This window comes from Rhinolophus hipposideros (genome assembly GCF_964194185.1).
Source record: "Rhinolophus hipposideros genome assembly, chromosome: X".
NCBI lineage: Eukaryota > Metazoa > Chordata > Mammalia > Chiroptera > Rhinolophidae > Rhinolophus > Rhinolophus hipposideros.
In genome coordinates, this window is record NC_138046.1 from 82,553,072 (window position 1) to 82,565,425 (window position 12,354).

The window sequence follows — 12,354 nt, forward strand, 5'->3', positions numbered from 1 at the left end:
TGAAACTAATAAAAAAATCATATGATCATCATATCAATTGATGCAGAAAAAGCATTTGATAAGATACAACATGTGTTGATGATTAAAACACTTAATAAAATGGGTATAGAAGAAAAGTACCTCAACATAATATAGGCTGTATATGAAAAACCCTCAGTTAATATCAAATTTAATGGTGAAAAACTGAAAGCTTTTCCTCTACGATCAGGAAAAAGACAGGGATGCCCCCTCTCACCACTGTTCTTAAACATTGTTCTGGAAGTCCTAGCCAGAGCAGTCAGGCAAGAGAAAAAAATAAAAGGCATCCAAATTGGAAATGACGTAGTCAAATTGTCACCTTTTGCAGATGACATTATTCTTTCCATAGAAAACCCTAAAGACTCCGCCAAAAAAACTATTAGAAACAATAAAAATATACAGTAAAGTTGCAGGATACAAAATCAATGTACAAAAATCCAGTGTGTTCCTATATACTAACAATGAAATTTTAAAAAAACAACAACTCCTTTTGCAACTGCAACTGAAAGAATAAAATACCTAGGAACAAACTTAACAAAGGATGTGATGGACCTATGCACTGAAAATTATAAGACATTATTAAGAGAAATGGAAAAAGACACAAATAAATGGAAAGATATTCCATGTTCATGGGTTGGAAGGATCAACATAACTAAAATGCTTATATTACCCAAAGCAATATACAGATTTAATGCAATCTCTATCAAAATCCCAATGGCATTTTTTTCAAGAAACAGAACAAAAAATCCATCTGATTTATATGGAATCACAAAAAACTCCAAATAGCCAAAGCAATCCTAAGAAAAAAGAACAAGGCTGCAGGTATCACACTCCCTGACTTGAATTTATACTACAAAGTGACAATATCAAACAGCATGGTATTGGCAGAAAAACACAGAGAATAAAGGAATAGAATTGAGAACCCAGAAATAAATCCACATATACATATATGGGCAGATAATTTTTGACAAATGAGCCAAAAACATACAATGGAAAAAAGAAAGTGTCTTCAATAAATGATCCTGGGGAAATTGGAAAACCACATGCAAAAGAATGAAACTAGACTGCTATCTGTCACAATATACCAATATTAACTCAAAATGGATCAAAAACTTAAACATAAGACCTGAAACAATGAATTGCGTAGAAGAAAGCATAGGTACTAAATTTATGGACCTTGGGTTCAAAGAGGATTTTATGAATTTGACCGCAAAGGCAAGAGAAGTAATAGCGAAAATAAATGAATGGGACTATATCAAACTATAAAGCTTCTGCACAACCAAAGTAACCATCAATAAAACAAGGAGGCAACCAACCAAATAGGAGAAGATATTTGCAAAAAAACACCTTCAATAAGGGGCTAATATCCAAAATATATAAAGAACTCATGCAACTCAAAAGAAAAAAAATATTCAATTAAAAAATGGGCAGAGGACCTGAACAGACACTTCTCACAAGAAGACATACAAAGGGCCAACAGAGATGGAAAAAATGTTCAGCTTCACTAGCTATTAGAGATATGCAAATCAAATCCACAGTAAGATACCACCTCACACCTGTTAGAATGGATATTATCATAAGACAAGTAATAACAAGTGTTGGAGAGGTTGTGGAAACAAAGAAACCCTCATACACTATTGGTGGGAATCTGAATTGGTACAGCCACTATGGAAAACCGTATGGAGGTTCCTCCAAAACTTAAGAATAATCAGAGAGTAAGGGGGAGGAGGGTGGTAGATGAGGGTAAAGAGGATCAAATATATGGTGATGGAAGGAGAACTGACTCTGGGTGGTGAACACACAATGAGATTTATAGATGATGTAATACAGAATTGTACATCTGAAATCTGTGTAACTTTACTAACAATTGTCACCCCAATAAACTTTAATTTATAAAAAAAACAAAAAACTAAATTTCAAAAAAAATTAAGAATAGAATTACCATACAACCCAGCAATCCTCTTCTTGGTATCTACCAAAAAAAAATCTGAAAACATTTATTTGTAAAGATATATGTATCCCTATGTTCATTGAAGCATTAGTCACAGTGGCCAAGACATGGAAACAATCAAAGTGTCCTTTGATAAATGATTGGATAAAGAAGATGTGAAACATGTGTACAATGGAATATTACTCGGCCTTAAGAAAAGACGAAATACTGCCATTTGCAACAACATGGATGGATCTTGAGATTATCATGCTAAGCGAAATAAGTCAGATAGAAAAAGTCGAGAACCATATGACTTCACTCATGTGGGATATAAAACTGAAAGCAACAAAGGAACAAGACAAACAAACAAACAAAAACTCATAGACACAGACAACAGTTTAGTGGTTACCAGAGGGTAAGGGGGGAGGAGGATGGTGGAAGACGCAAAAGGGTTTCAAATATTGTGATGGAAGGAGAACTGACTCTGGGTGGTGAACACACAATGCAGTATATAGATGATGTATTATAGAAATATAAACTTGAAACCTACATAATTTAACCAGTCAATGTCAGCCTGATAAATTTATTAAAAATTGAAAAAAAAGAAAATAATACCATATGAGCCAAAAATGAGTAATGGGAATTAAAGCATTTTAAGTCCTCTAAATAAATAGATGATAGGTAGATAGATAGATAGATAGATAGATAGATAGATAGATAGATAGATAGATAGACAGATAAATATCAATTATGGACCTAATAATGACATACTCTTTCACACCTATTTGATTTTGCTAACACTGTTCTTTCTGCCTGGAATACTTTTCTTACTTATCTTTTTCCAGCTACTTCTTATTCATCTGATAAAAGTTAGTTCAGACATCTCAGGAAGTCTTTGGGAACCCCTATACAGGCTAGGGGGTATGTTCTATGTGTTCTTACAGCACTGCGTGCATACCACTTCCATAATACTTACTAACTCATACTGAATTTATTTGTTCACAAATCTTTCTCCTGGAATAAACTGTAATACTCCTGTGACTAATTATTTCTTTATCCTCAGCATTTAGCACAGTACATTGAAACATAAGAAATGCTTAGTAAATAATTTGTTTGAACTATAGAGGTCATATGAGTGTTTATCGCAATAAAATTATTCAAGTAAACAGATTTGATGCATCCATGTTGAGAATTCAATCAACTCTTTAGTTAAAAATACGTTTAATTAATTTGCAGCTGCTCAATGTTTATTTGTTGTGTTTCAGAGATCAAAAGATCAGAAAAAAATTTTCTCTTACCCCAAATGATACTCTTCTATTAACATTACCATCACCTTTCTCAAGTTTGCTCCTCCCCAAACTGCAGCTTGCCGTTTCCATCTGGGAGGCTGGCTGGGGAGGAAGCCAAGTAAGTCATAGCAGGGGAGGAGGATCTACAGGCTTCCTTGCATTAAAAGGGAAAACCCAGACCAACCACCAAAGTACAGCAAGGGAGAGAGAGGAGAGCAGGAAGGCAGTTCACAAGCTGAGAGCGTAGCGTGCAGCGAGGCAGAGAGAGGCTTAGGTTGTGCTTGGCAGTATTCGAGTGGCTGGAGATTCAAGGTAACTACTCTATTGATCCCCTTGCCTTTCCTTTGCAGTCCACTGCTTCTGGAATTCAGGAGCTTCTGCATTTGAGCTGGGGTTGCGCATGTCTCTGTGTGTTCTTTTTGTGTATTGAGAGGACTGCATGTGGAACCTGCTGATGGGCAAGCAACCTAGAGATTCAAAAGCAGGCAAAGCTTCCTGAAAGGGAATTCTGAAAATTCGGATTGCCTTTCATCATTTGGTAATTTTTTAAATTTTATTTTGAATTTTTAAAGCATTTGTGTACTAGCATTTCGTTTTATAAACAGACAAAAAGCCATAGATCCAAGCTACTTGAAGGATGTGGGAATGCTGCTGAGGATTTTCTCCTTCAGTTAAAAAAAAAGCTATTTCTCAATTCTTAATGTTGTTTGTTTGTTTTTTCCCCTTTTGCTTACACTTCCTGTTCAGCTGTTACCTACTTTGCTGTCTTGGATCTCTTTGAACTGGGACAACATAAAAGGTGGGAACCACATTTCAAATTTAAATTGATGTATTCATTCTTATAAGTGAGTGTATTTTTAAGACAGACTGGTCAAAAGAGGAGAGAGTGAGACAGATAGGAAGAGGGAGAGAGAAGAGAGTAGATATTAGAATACAAATATTTCAGGTTAAATAAAATTGGAAATTGTCCATTTATAAACTATCTGATTTCCTGAGAAAATACTTCCTTCACATTTTCAGGTAGAAATCAGGAGTGTTGATATACCTTACTTTTTTCTATTAAAAACATTGGATCTTTATTGTAGGATTCTTCGACTACAGAAAGCAAGTGATGCACTAGCCACTTTCTTCAGTACCTTTGATACATTGAAACATAAAGCTCAGCTCTTCAGGCTTGCAGCATACAGCTGGGTTGAACATTTCAGCCTCTGATTTAAACTGTTTGTATTTCATATGGTCTCCTTTAACATCCTCTTTGCAGAGACCTTTATTTCTTTGATTTACTGAGGGCAGCTAACCACAAAACCTTATCAGCCTGAGGTTTATGTGCAGAAAAGAAAAAAAGAGAGAGACATTATAGGACTATATCCCAAATAAGCATTTCAAAAACTGAAGAATGGTTAGATTGAATAAGCATTTTATTTTACTTCCTCTTGGACAAAAGCCAGCTGAACAGGAAACACTGGGGTGGGGAAGGGGAGAATGGGGCATAGCTAAAGATTTTTATATGGGCAAAAAAGATTTTTATATTACAAATACATGCAAAACAGATAAAAATCTTCCTGTTTGGGAAATATGTCCTTCTTTACTTCATGTTATAACATACCAGGGGATCTTTTAAATTGGAAATTTTTTATTATTGGGGGAACTGCATCCATTTTTCTTTCTTTAAAATAAATTGAGATTCCTGTTTATTAGGACTTGTCTTGCAAATAACTTTCAAAGTAAAATTTCTATTTCTGTTTTAAAATATGGTTGTGGTTGTGCCGCAGAGGGGTGGCGGTTGAGCATTCCTTACAGTTCTAGTCCTAACATTTGCCCTTCTGACTCATTCCTACAGAACTCACAGTTCTGCCCTCAGGACTTAGCTAAAAATTGTGTTCTAATGTGAGAGGCAAAATAGACTACCCACTCTGGCTCCTCAAACTGAATGTGACTCTGACTCAGGATTTTAAATCATCAGTTGACTTGAGCAGAAGTAACTCTAAAGCCTCAAGAAAGAAAAACCTGAAATAAGAAGGTATCAACTTTACACTACTATTTTTCACCTGTTTAATTGTATTATAAAATTATCTTTTTGTACAATGGAAAACAACTATCTTATACTTTCCTTGTTTTTTTTGGGGGGGAATATACAACAGAAATCTGCAAAATCTAGTGTATGTACATTTCTTGTTCATATACTCACACATGTATTCAAAATGAATTACTAGAAATTCATTTCCACTTGTGTACTGTGGGATTATGAAAGTAATGAGATTGATATCACAGTTGTTTGTTGGTAGTTTATTCATCACTGAATAATTGCTTGTTATAAGCTTACTACTTGCCAGGCTCACAGTGCTGGGGACCCAGAGATTTTTAAATCAAGATTACCATGTATTTTAGAGGTTATTTGGAACAGACAAACATATAAATAATTACGGTGTACTGTAATGAGTTCTCTAAGAGATATTTCTAATCTGAAGCAATAATAGAAAATGTGAAGGGATGGGGTGGGCAGTTAGAGAGAATGTTCCATTTCAGCACTGTAAGGCTAGTGCCATAATCAACTGGTGGATAGCAATCTTTCACTGCTTGTCCCAAGATAAGCTAAAGGAGCCAATGTAACCAACCATTCATTAAGCACTTAGTATATGACAGACATTGTATTAAGTACTTTATATAAGATATATGTAATTTCCTCATCTTATGAATCTTTTGTTATATCAATTTTCTGGGTAAGAAAACTGAGGCTCAGAGAGAATAAGTAATATGCCCAAAGTTACCCAGCTAGTAATAGCAGAGGTGGGATTCAAAATCAGATCTTTCCAAAGCCACTATATTATTTCTCAAGAAGGGACAGGGATGTTGGGGTAGGTAGAGGAAAAGAAGCCATTTCAGGCTGAAGGAATCATAAGTTTAAGGCATGTGGACATGAACAAGTGGATGAGTCTGGTGGACTGGGTTTAGATTCAGTGTGGCTAAAGTTTAGAGTCGTTTTGGTGGTATGAAAGGGAAAGATAGTTGGAATCAAAGCCCAAGAACAAGGCAACAACTGGTGCGGAACTTTTCACATGCTGTATTTAATATGTTTGAACTTCATTCTCTAGATTTTGAGAAACTTTGACAATGTTTAAGCAAGGAAGTCCATAATTAGTTTTGCATTTATGAAAGATAATTCTACTTGTAGTGTGCAGGGTAGATTAGGAAGTGGAGACTAAAAACAGTAGTTTGTATGAAGAATTATAATAAACTGTGCATCTGTTTATTCCTCTGAGAAATAGGGATTGCAGTAGTATTTACCTTATTGGATTGTTAGAAACATTAATTGAGTCATCACATTAAAAAGGATCAGAAAAACACTGGCATATAATAAGAGTTTCACGTTAGCTATTGTTATTATTTATGTTACTACTGCTACTGTTATTATATTATGTAAAAGAGTAGGAAACCAAATGAGTAAAAAATGAACTGAAATTCTCAAGTTTAATATAGAAATATGAGGAGAAGGTTAATCTTAGTTGGGACTTGAATTGGTCCTTAAAGTCAAGGAAGTGGGATAATGCTTTTCAGAAGGGGAAAAGGTATGGGCAAAGGCAACAAAAATGAACAAATAATGACCAGGCAATAACGAGTACACCATTTTTTGTATATGTAAAGAAATCTTAGCAGACACAATCAAAAGAATAGTTAAGAACATGGACACTGGAGTACTCCTGCTTGAGTTTGAATATCACCTCAGATACTTATTAGTTTTATGTTGGGCAAGTTATTTACCAGTTTCCTCATTGGCAAAATGAGGATAATAATTGTACCTACTTCATTGGCTAAGAACAATGCCTGACACATAGTAAGTCCTATGTAGTGTTAAGTATTCTTATCATTAAAGAGAGAAAAGAACTAGCTTATAGAAAGCTTTGAATTCCAGGGTAAAGGCTTTCAATTTGATCTTTAGGCAAAGTGGAGTCACTGACAGTTTTTAAACAGAGAATTTGATGTGATAACAACCAATCTAGTAATAGCATGTAGGATATATTTTTGGAGGGTGGGGGCTGAAAGGCAGATGTGGATGGATCTCAACTAGAGATGGACAGGTCAATTTGGATGTTCAGATCAGTTAGTGCAGAGTGAAGAACAGGACATGGCAGTGGTTGTGTACGCAGGAGATATCATAAAGTAATAATTTCTAGGTTAGTGAGGAATATGCATGAGAAAGATGAATAGGTCAATAAGATGATTCTGAAGTTTCTAAATCTCCAGGTTGAATGACTGAGAAAATTGTGATACCATGGACAAAAAAAAGTCATAAAATGTGACCTTTTTAGGCTGGAAAAATAAAGACAAAAATAATTATAATAGCTTAGATTTTACAAAATATTTTCACATATGAGTGTGTTTTTGAACATGCTGAATTCAAGGTGCTGTTGCGGCATTTAGCAAGTAGTTGCCAGTATGAAACTGAAGTTTAGGAGAAAGGTTGGGATTTGGGAATCATATATGTAAAGGTAAGTGTTTGAAAAGCTCTGAGGGAGAGATTAGAGAACAAAACACACAGTTCTGAGGCTTCCATGGTCACGGTTTAGGATGGTTTGAGAAGCAAGAGAAGCCAGTGACAGAGATAAAATTGGAACGGACCATGAGGTAGAAAGAGAGGGAAAGTCTACGTTTACCATGTCTGAGGGAGGGAAGAGTTTTATAAAGGAGAATATGGACAATAATGTTGAATGCTGCAGAGATAAAGAAGAATGGGGGATAAAGAAAGGTGATGAGCACAACATATTTTCTGTTGGAAACAGTGGTAGGGGCAGGAGTTGTAAAAGGTAAGGAAATAATGGACAGTGAGGAGGTACTAAATTATGGTCTTTGTTTTATAATTAATTTTCTAATACTCAATGAGGTATCACTTTACAGCCAGCAGAGTGGCAAAAATTTAGAAATCTGGATAAGTCAAGTCGGGATGCAGATGTGAGGATTAAGCACAAATGCAGACAAGGGACCTTTAGGAGAGCAATATGTCACTACTTAGTCAAATTAAGTATATACATACAGTGTGACTCAGAAATACCACTGCTAAATATATAGCATAAAGACGTTCTCTCACAGGTCCATAGGAAACATGTACAGGTGTACACATTGTAGCAGGGAGTTACAGGCAATCTGGGTGTTAGTCACTGGGAGAGTGGATAGTAAAACATGGTGGATGCACACCACATATTATGCCACAATTGGACGCAGGGGATACACATAGCAACATGAAGCGATTTGAGTAACATAGTGCTGAGAGTGAAAAAAATATATAAATGAAGACTGAAATATATAATACAATAACATGCACATCTATTTAAAACCACAAAACCCATTTTTTCAAGAATATGTATACACAGAAAGATACACAGTAAACTTACCAGAATGGTTGGCTATGATGCAAACGGGGACAGGAATGGAAATGGACTGTGAGAGTAAAATAGAATAACCAAAACAAACACGAAAAAGGGGGCCCTGAATGGACTGTGACAACATGCTATGAATTAAGGATTGTGAGATATACCCAACGTTCAGAAGGACATTAAAAAATCATTGCAAAGCCAAATCATGTACAATTTTTCTATGCTGCCAGTCTCGTTAAAAATAGTTAATTTGCAAAAGGTTACCATTTGCTTGATTTTCTTGGTATGTAGTATGAAAGAGCACAGAAAATTAACGTTTATAAACAGAATCCCCATACTGTAAACCTTTACTTAGAAACAATGTTTTTTGCTTCTGCAGATCAATATGGCCATGCCAGAGAAATCAAGTTGTGCTAAACCAAGTGAGAATTTCCATCATTTTCCTGAGATTATTGAACTCAATGTAGGTGGTCAGGTATACATCACTCGCTATCCTACTTTGGTCAGTGTTCCCGGCTCTCTTCTCTGGGAAATGTTCAGTAAAAACAATCCTTGTTCCTTAATTCAGGACAACAAAGGGAGATTCTTTGTAGACCGAGATGGTTTCCTCTTTCGCTATGTACTAGACTACATGAGAGACCGAAGACTAGTGCTTCCTGACCACTTTCCAGAGCGTGGTCGGCTCCAGAGAGAAGCAGAATACTTCAAGTTACCAGAACTAGTGAAGATGTTGGCTCCTAAAATCAACAAGCTCAACTCAGTTGGCAATGATCCATGCCAAAGTGATCTAGAAGAGCTGTCCACCAACACTGACACCATATGTAATTTCTCTTCAAGTAATAACATCCAAGTTAGTGGCCCTGATAATCCCCCAACTCTAACAGCAGGTAGTAGTTCTGACCTCAAGAAGGCAGGTTTCATCACTATTGGCTATCGAGGCTCCTATACTCTGAGTAGGGATAGCCACACAGATGCCAAATTCCGCCGTGTGGCCCGAATCATGGTGTGTGGTAAGATCTCATTGGCCAAAGAAGTATTTGGAGATACTCTAAATGAGAGCAGAGACCCTGACCGTCCACCTGAGCGGTATACTTCTCGATATTATCTCAAATTCACTTTTCTGGAACAAGCCTTTGACAAACTAGCTGATGCTGGCTTTTACATGGTAGCATGCAACTCCACTGGCACCTGCACTGTCACCCATGACCAGACAGATGACAAGATCTGGACCTCTTACACTGAATATGTTTTCTGCCGTGAGTGATACTTTTAAAAATATCACCCAGAAAATACAAACCAAAAAGCCAAGTCTTCCTCCTTTCTCTGGTCCTGTGCCAACTATCTCTTTTAGAAATAAGCATTAATTTGGGATCTATCTAATTCTGGACAACACCACTCCCGTCACCATAACCAGTCGAAACTTTGTGGTAACTTCCTTCTTACACATCATTCCATTCTATCTGGCTTCCAACCTGCCTTGGATTCTGGAGTTCGATGTCACTTCAGGAACAGTATTCAATATGTAGGCATATGTACATGCACATCACTATAGATAGCAGAGATGTATTTATTGAGTAATGCAGTTAGATAAAGCCACAAGATTTGGTTAGTTGAGAAATGCTAAGCCCTGTTTTCCAAACTAGCTCTCAGCACAAGAACTTGGACTTGCTATTTGTACTCACCTAAGGAAAGCCCTGTGTGTACTTACCCTGAACTACAGACCCCTACTGTAAATGTGAATATGCTTTGCAAACTTACTGCTATTCTTTCTATCCACATGGAGTAGAAGAAGGTGATAGGCGTCCTCCATGAGGTCCATAGAAAGATCAGTTTTTATGGCTGAATAATATTCCATTGAAGGTATATGCCACATTTTGTTTATCCATTAATCTGTTGATGGACAGTTGGGTTGTTTCTATCTATTGGCTATTGTAAATGATGCTGCTATCAACATTGACGTACAGACATCTTTTTGAGTCCCTACTTTCAATTGTTTTAGACATATATCTTGTAGTAGAATTCCTGGGTCATACTCGTATGCTAGTTCTTTGTTTCACCTTTTGAGAAACTGGCCAAGTTGTTTTCCACAGTGGCTGCAATATTTTACGTCCCCACCAGCAATGTACAAAGGTTCCAATTTCCAAATTTTCCCCCACACATGTTATTTTCTGTTTTGTTATTTTCCTGAAATTATTATTACCATCTTAGTGGGCATGAAGTGGTATTTCATTATAGTTTTGATTTGCTTTTCCCTAATGATTAATGATGTACAGCATCATTTCATGTGGTTATTGGACATTTGAATATTTTCTTTAGAGAAATGTCTATTTAAGTCCTTTGTTCATTTTTAAATTGGGTTGTTAGTTTTTATCATTATTTTTTGCTGTTGAGTTGTAGTTTTTATATATTCTGGATATTAATCCCTTATCAGATACATAATTTGCAAATGTTTTTCTCACATTCAGTAGGTTATCTTTTTTCCTTCTTAATAGTGTCCTTTGATGCACAAATGTTCTTAATTTTTATGAACTCCAATTTATCTATATTTTTTCATTTAGCTGCTTCTGTTTTTGGTATCATGAGTAAGTCTTTTTTAAAATATAGTTTATTGTTATCTTCTCCTTCCTCATATGTTTTAAATGGTTTAGGTTGGCTTCAGAGACCTAAGGAAGGATAAAGGTCAGGCCCTATTATTATGTGTTGGAGTGGCACTTCCTGGAGTCAAAAACCAGTGGAACTAAAAATAGAGTAGAAAGCCAATGAAAAGTAAAACAGAATGCTAGAAACTCAGATTCAAGATCTGGGAAGGTTCTCAGGAAATCACTCTCTTAGCCTCTAGCCTCAAGCAGGCAAAAAATATTATGTCCATTTATAGATAAAATTACCATTGCCTAGAAGATCTTTTCAATTCAATAAACATCCTTTGAGTTTTAGCTGTTTTTAAAGTATTTTACCGGGCAGTGGGTTAAGTAAGTCAACCAAAGGCCATATGGCTATTTTCCCAGAGGACTAGAAAATTATTTGAAAACCTCTATCAAATTTCTAGGAAATTTTTAGTAATAGATACTAATGTTATTTTTAAGACATATGACATTTTGATGAAACAAAGTCCTCTTCTTGTTGGTTTTTAAATTAAGTTTTAGATGCTACTACCCATGGGTAAATTGGAGATTTAATTTGTTTCATTGAAAAACTCATCTCAATGTCCCAATCTTAGAGATCTTAACTTGGAAATTCTTTTTTTCTCCCTCTAACTACAAACGTGTACTTGCATTTTTGCTTCTCACTCATTTTAGTCCCTTAACCCACCCATTTAGCCTGTCCTTCCATCTTATTACTGGTCATTTCCATGTGTTAAAAATTCCTAATTATTATTTATTGGTTATCTATCTCATATACCAGATGGTTTATATGTTTTATCTTGTTTAATTCTCAAAAATGCCCACAAGGTAAATATTACTATGTATGTAGATGAGAAAGTGAAATATTCAAAGTCACAAAAGGAATAAATGAAGCATATATGTTTTAAATATGGGTCTATCTGAATCAATGGGACATATCTTTTCACTTCAACCTAGTTCCTTTAGTTATCACCCTTCTTTCCCTATCATTGTCCTTTTCTGACCTTGTTTCCTGAACTTTGAGCATTGATGGAGAAACTCACAAGGCCTACTTGATTTTTGTTCTGTTAAAAATCACACCAGAGACTTCTAGTTTCCAGTCCGGTGTGTAAAGGACTTAGAAGTCA

At 35.7% G+C, this 12,354-nt stretch overlaps 1 protein-coding gene across 1 annotated transcript; it reads left to right on the forward strand.

Annotated features, from left to right (window-relative positions):
- Nucleotides 1-3,410: 3,410 nt before the first annotated feature.
- LOC308494932 (BTB/POZ domain-containing protein KCTD12-like) lies at nucleotides 3,411-12,127 on the forward strand. The gene is made up of 4 exons (XM_081042914.1): nucleotides 3,411-3,549; nucleotides 3,985-4,036; nucleotides 5,078-5,257; nucleotides 8,986-12,127. The coding sequence occupies exon 4, from the start codon at nucleotides 8,992-8,994 to the stop codon at nucleotides 9,868-9,870; it is 879 nt and encodes a 292-aa protein (XP_080899040.1). The 5' UTR covers nucleotides 3,411-3,549; nucleotides 3,985-4,036; nucleotides 5,078-5,257; nucleotides 8,986-8,991; the 3' UTR covers nucleotides 9,871-12,127.
- The last annotated feature ends 227 nt before the right edge of the window (nucleotides 12,128-12,354 follow it).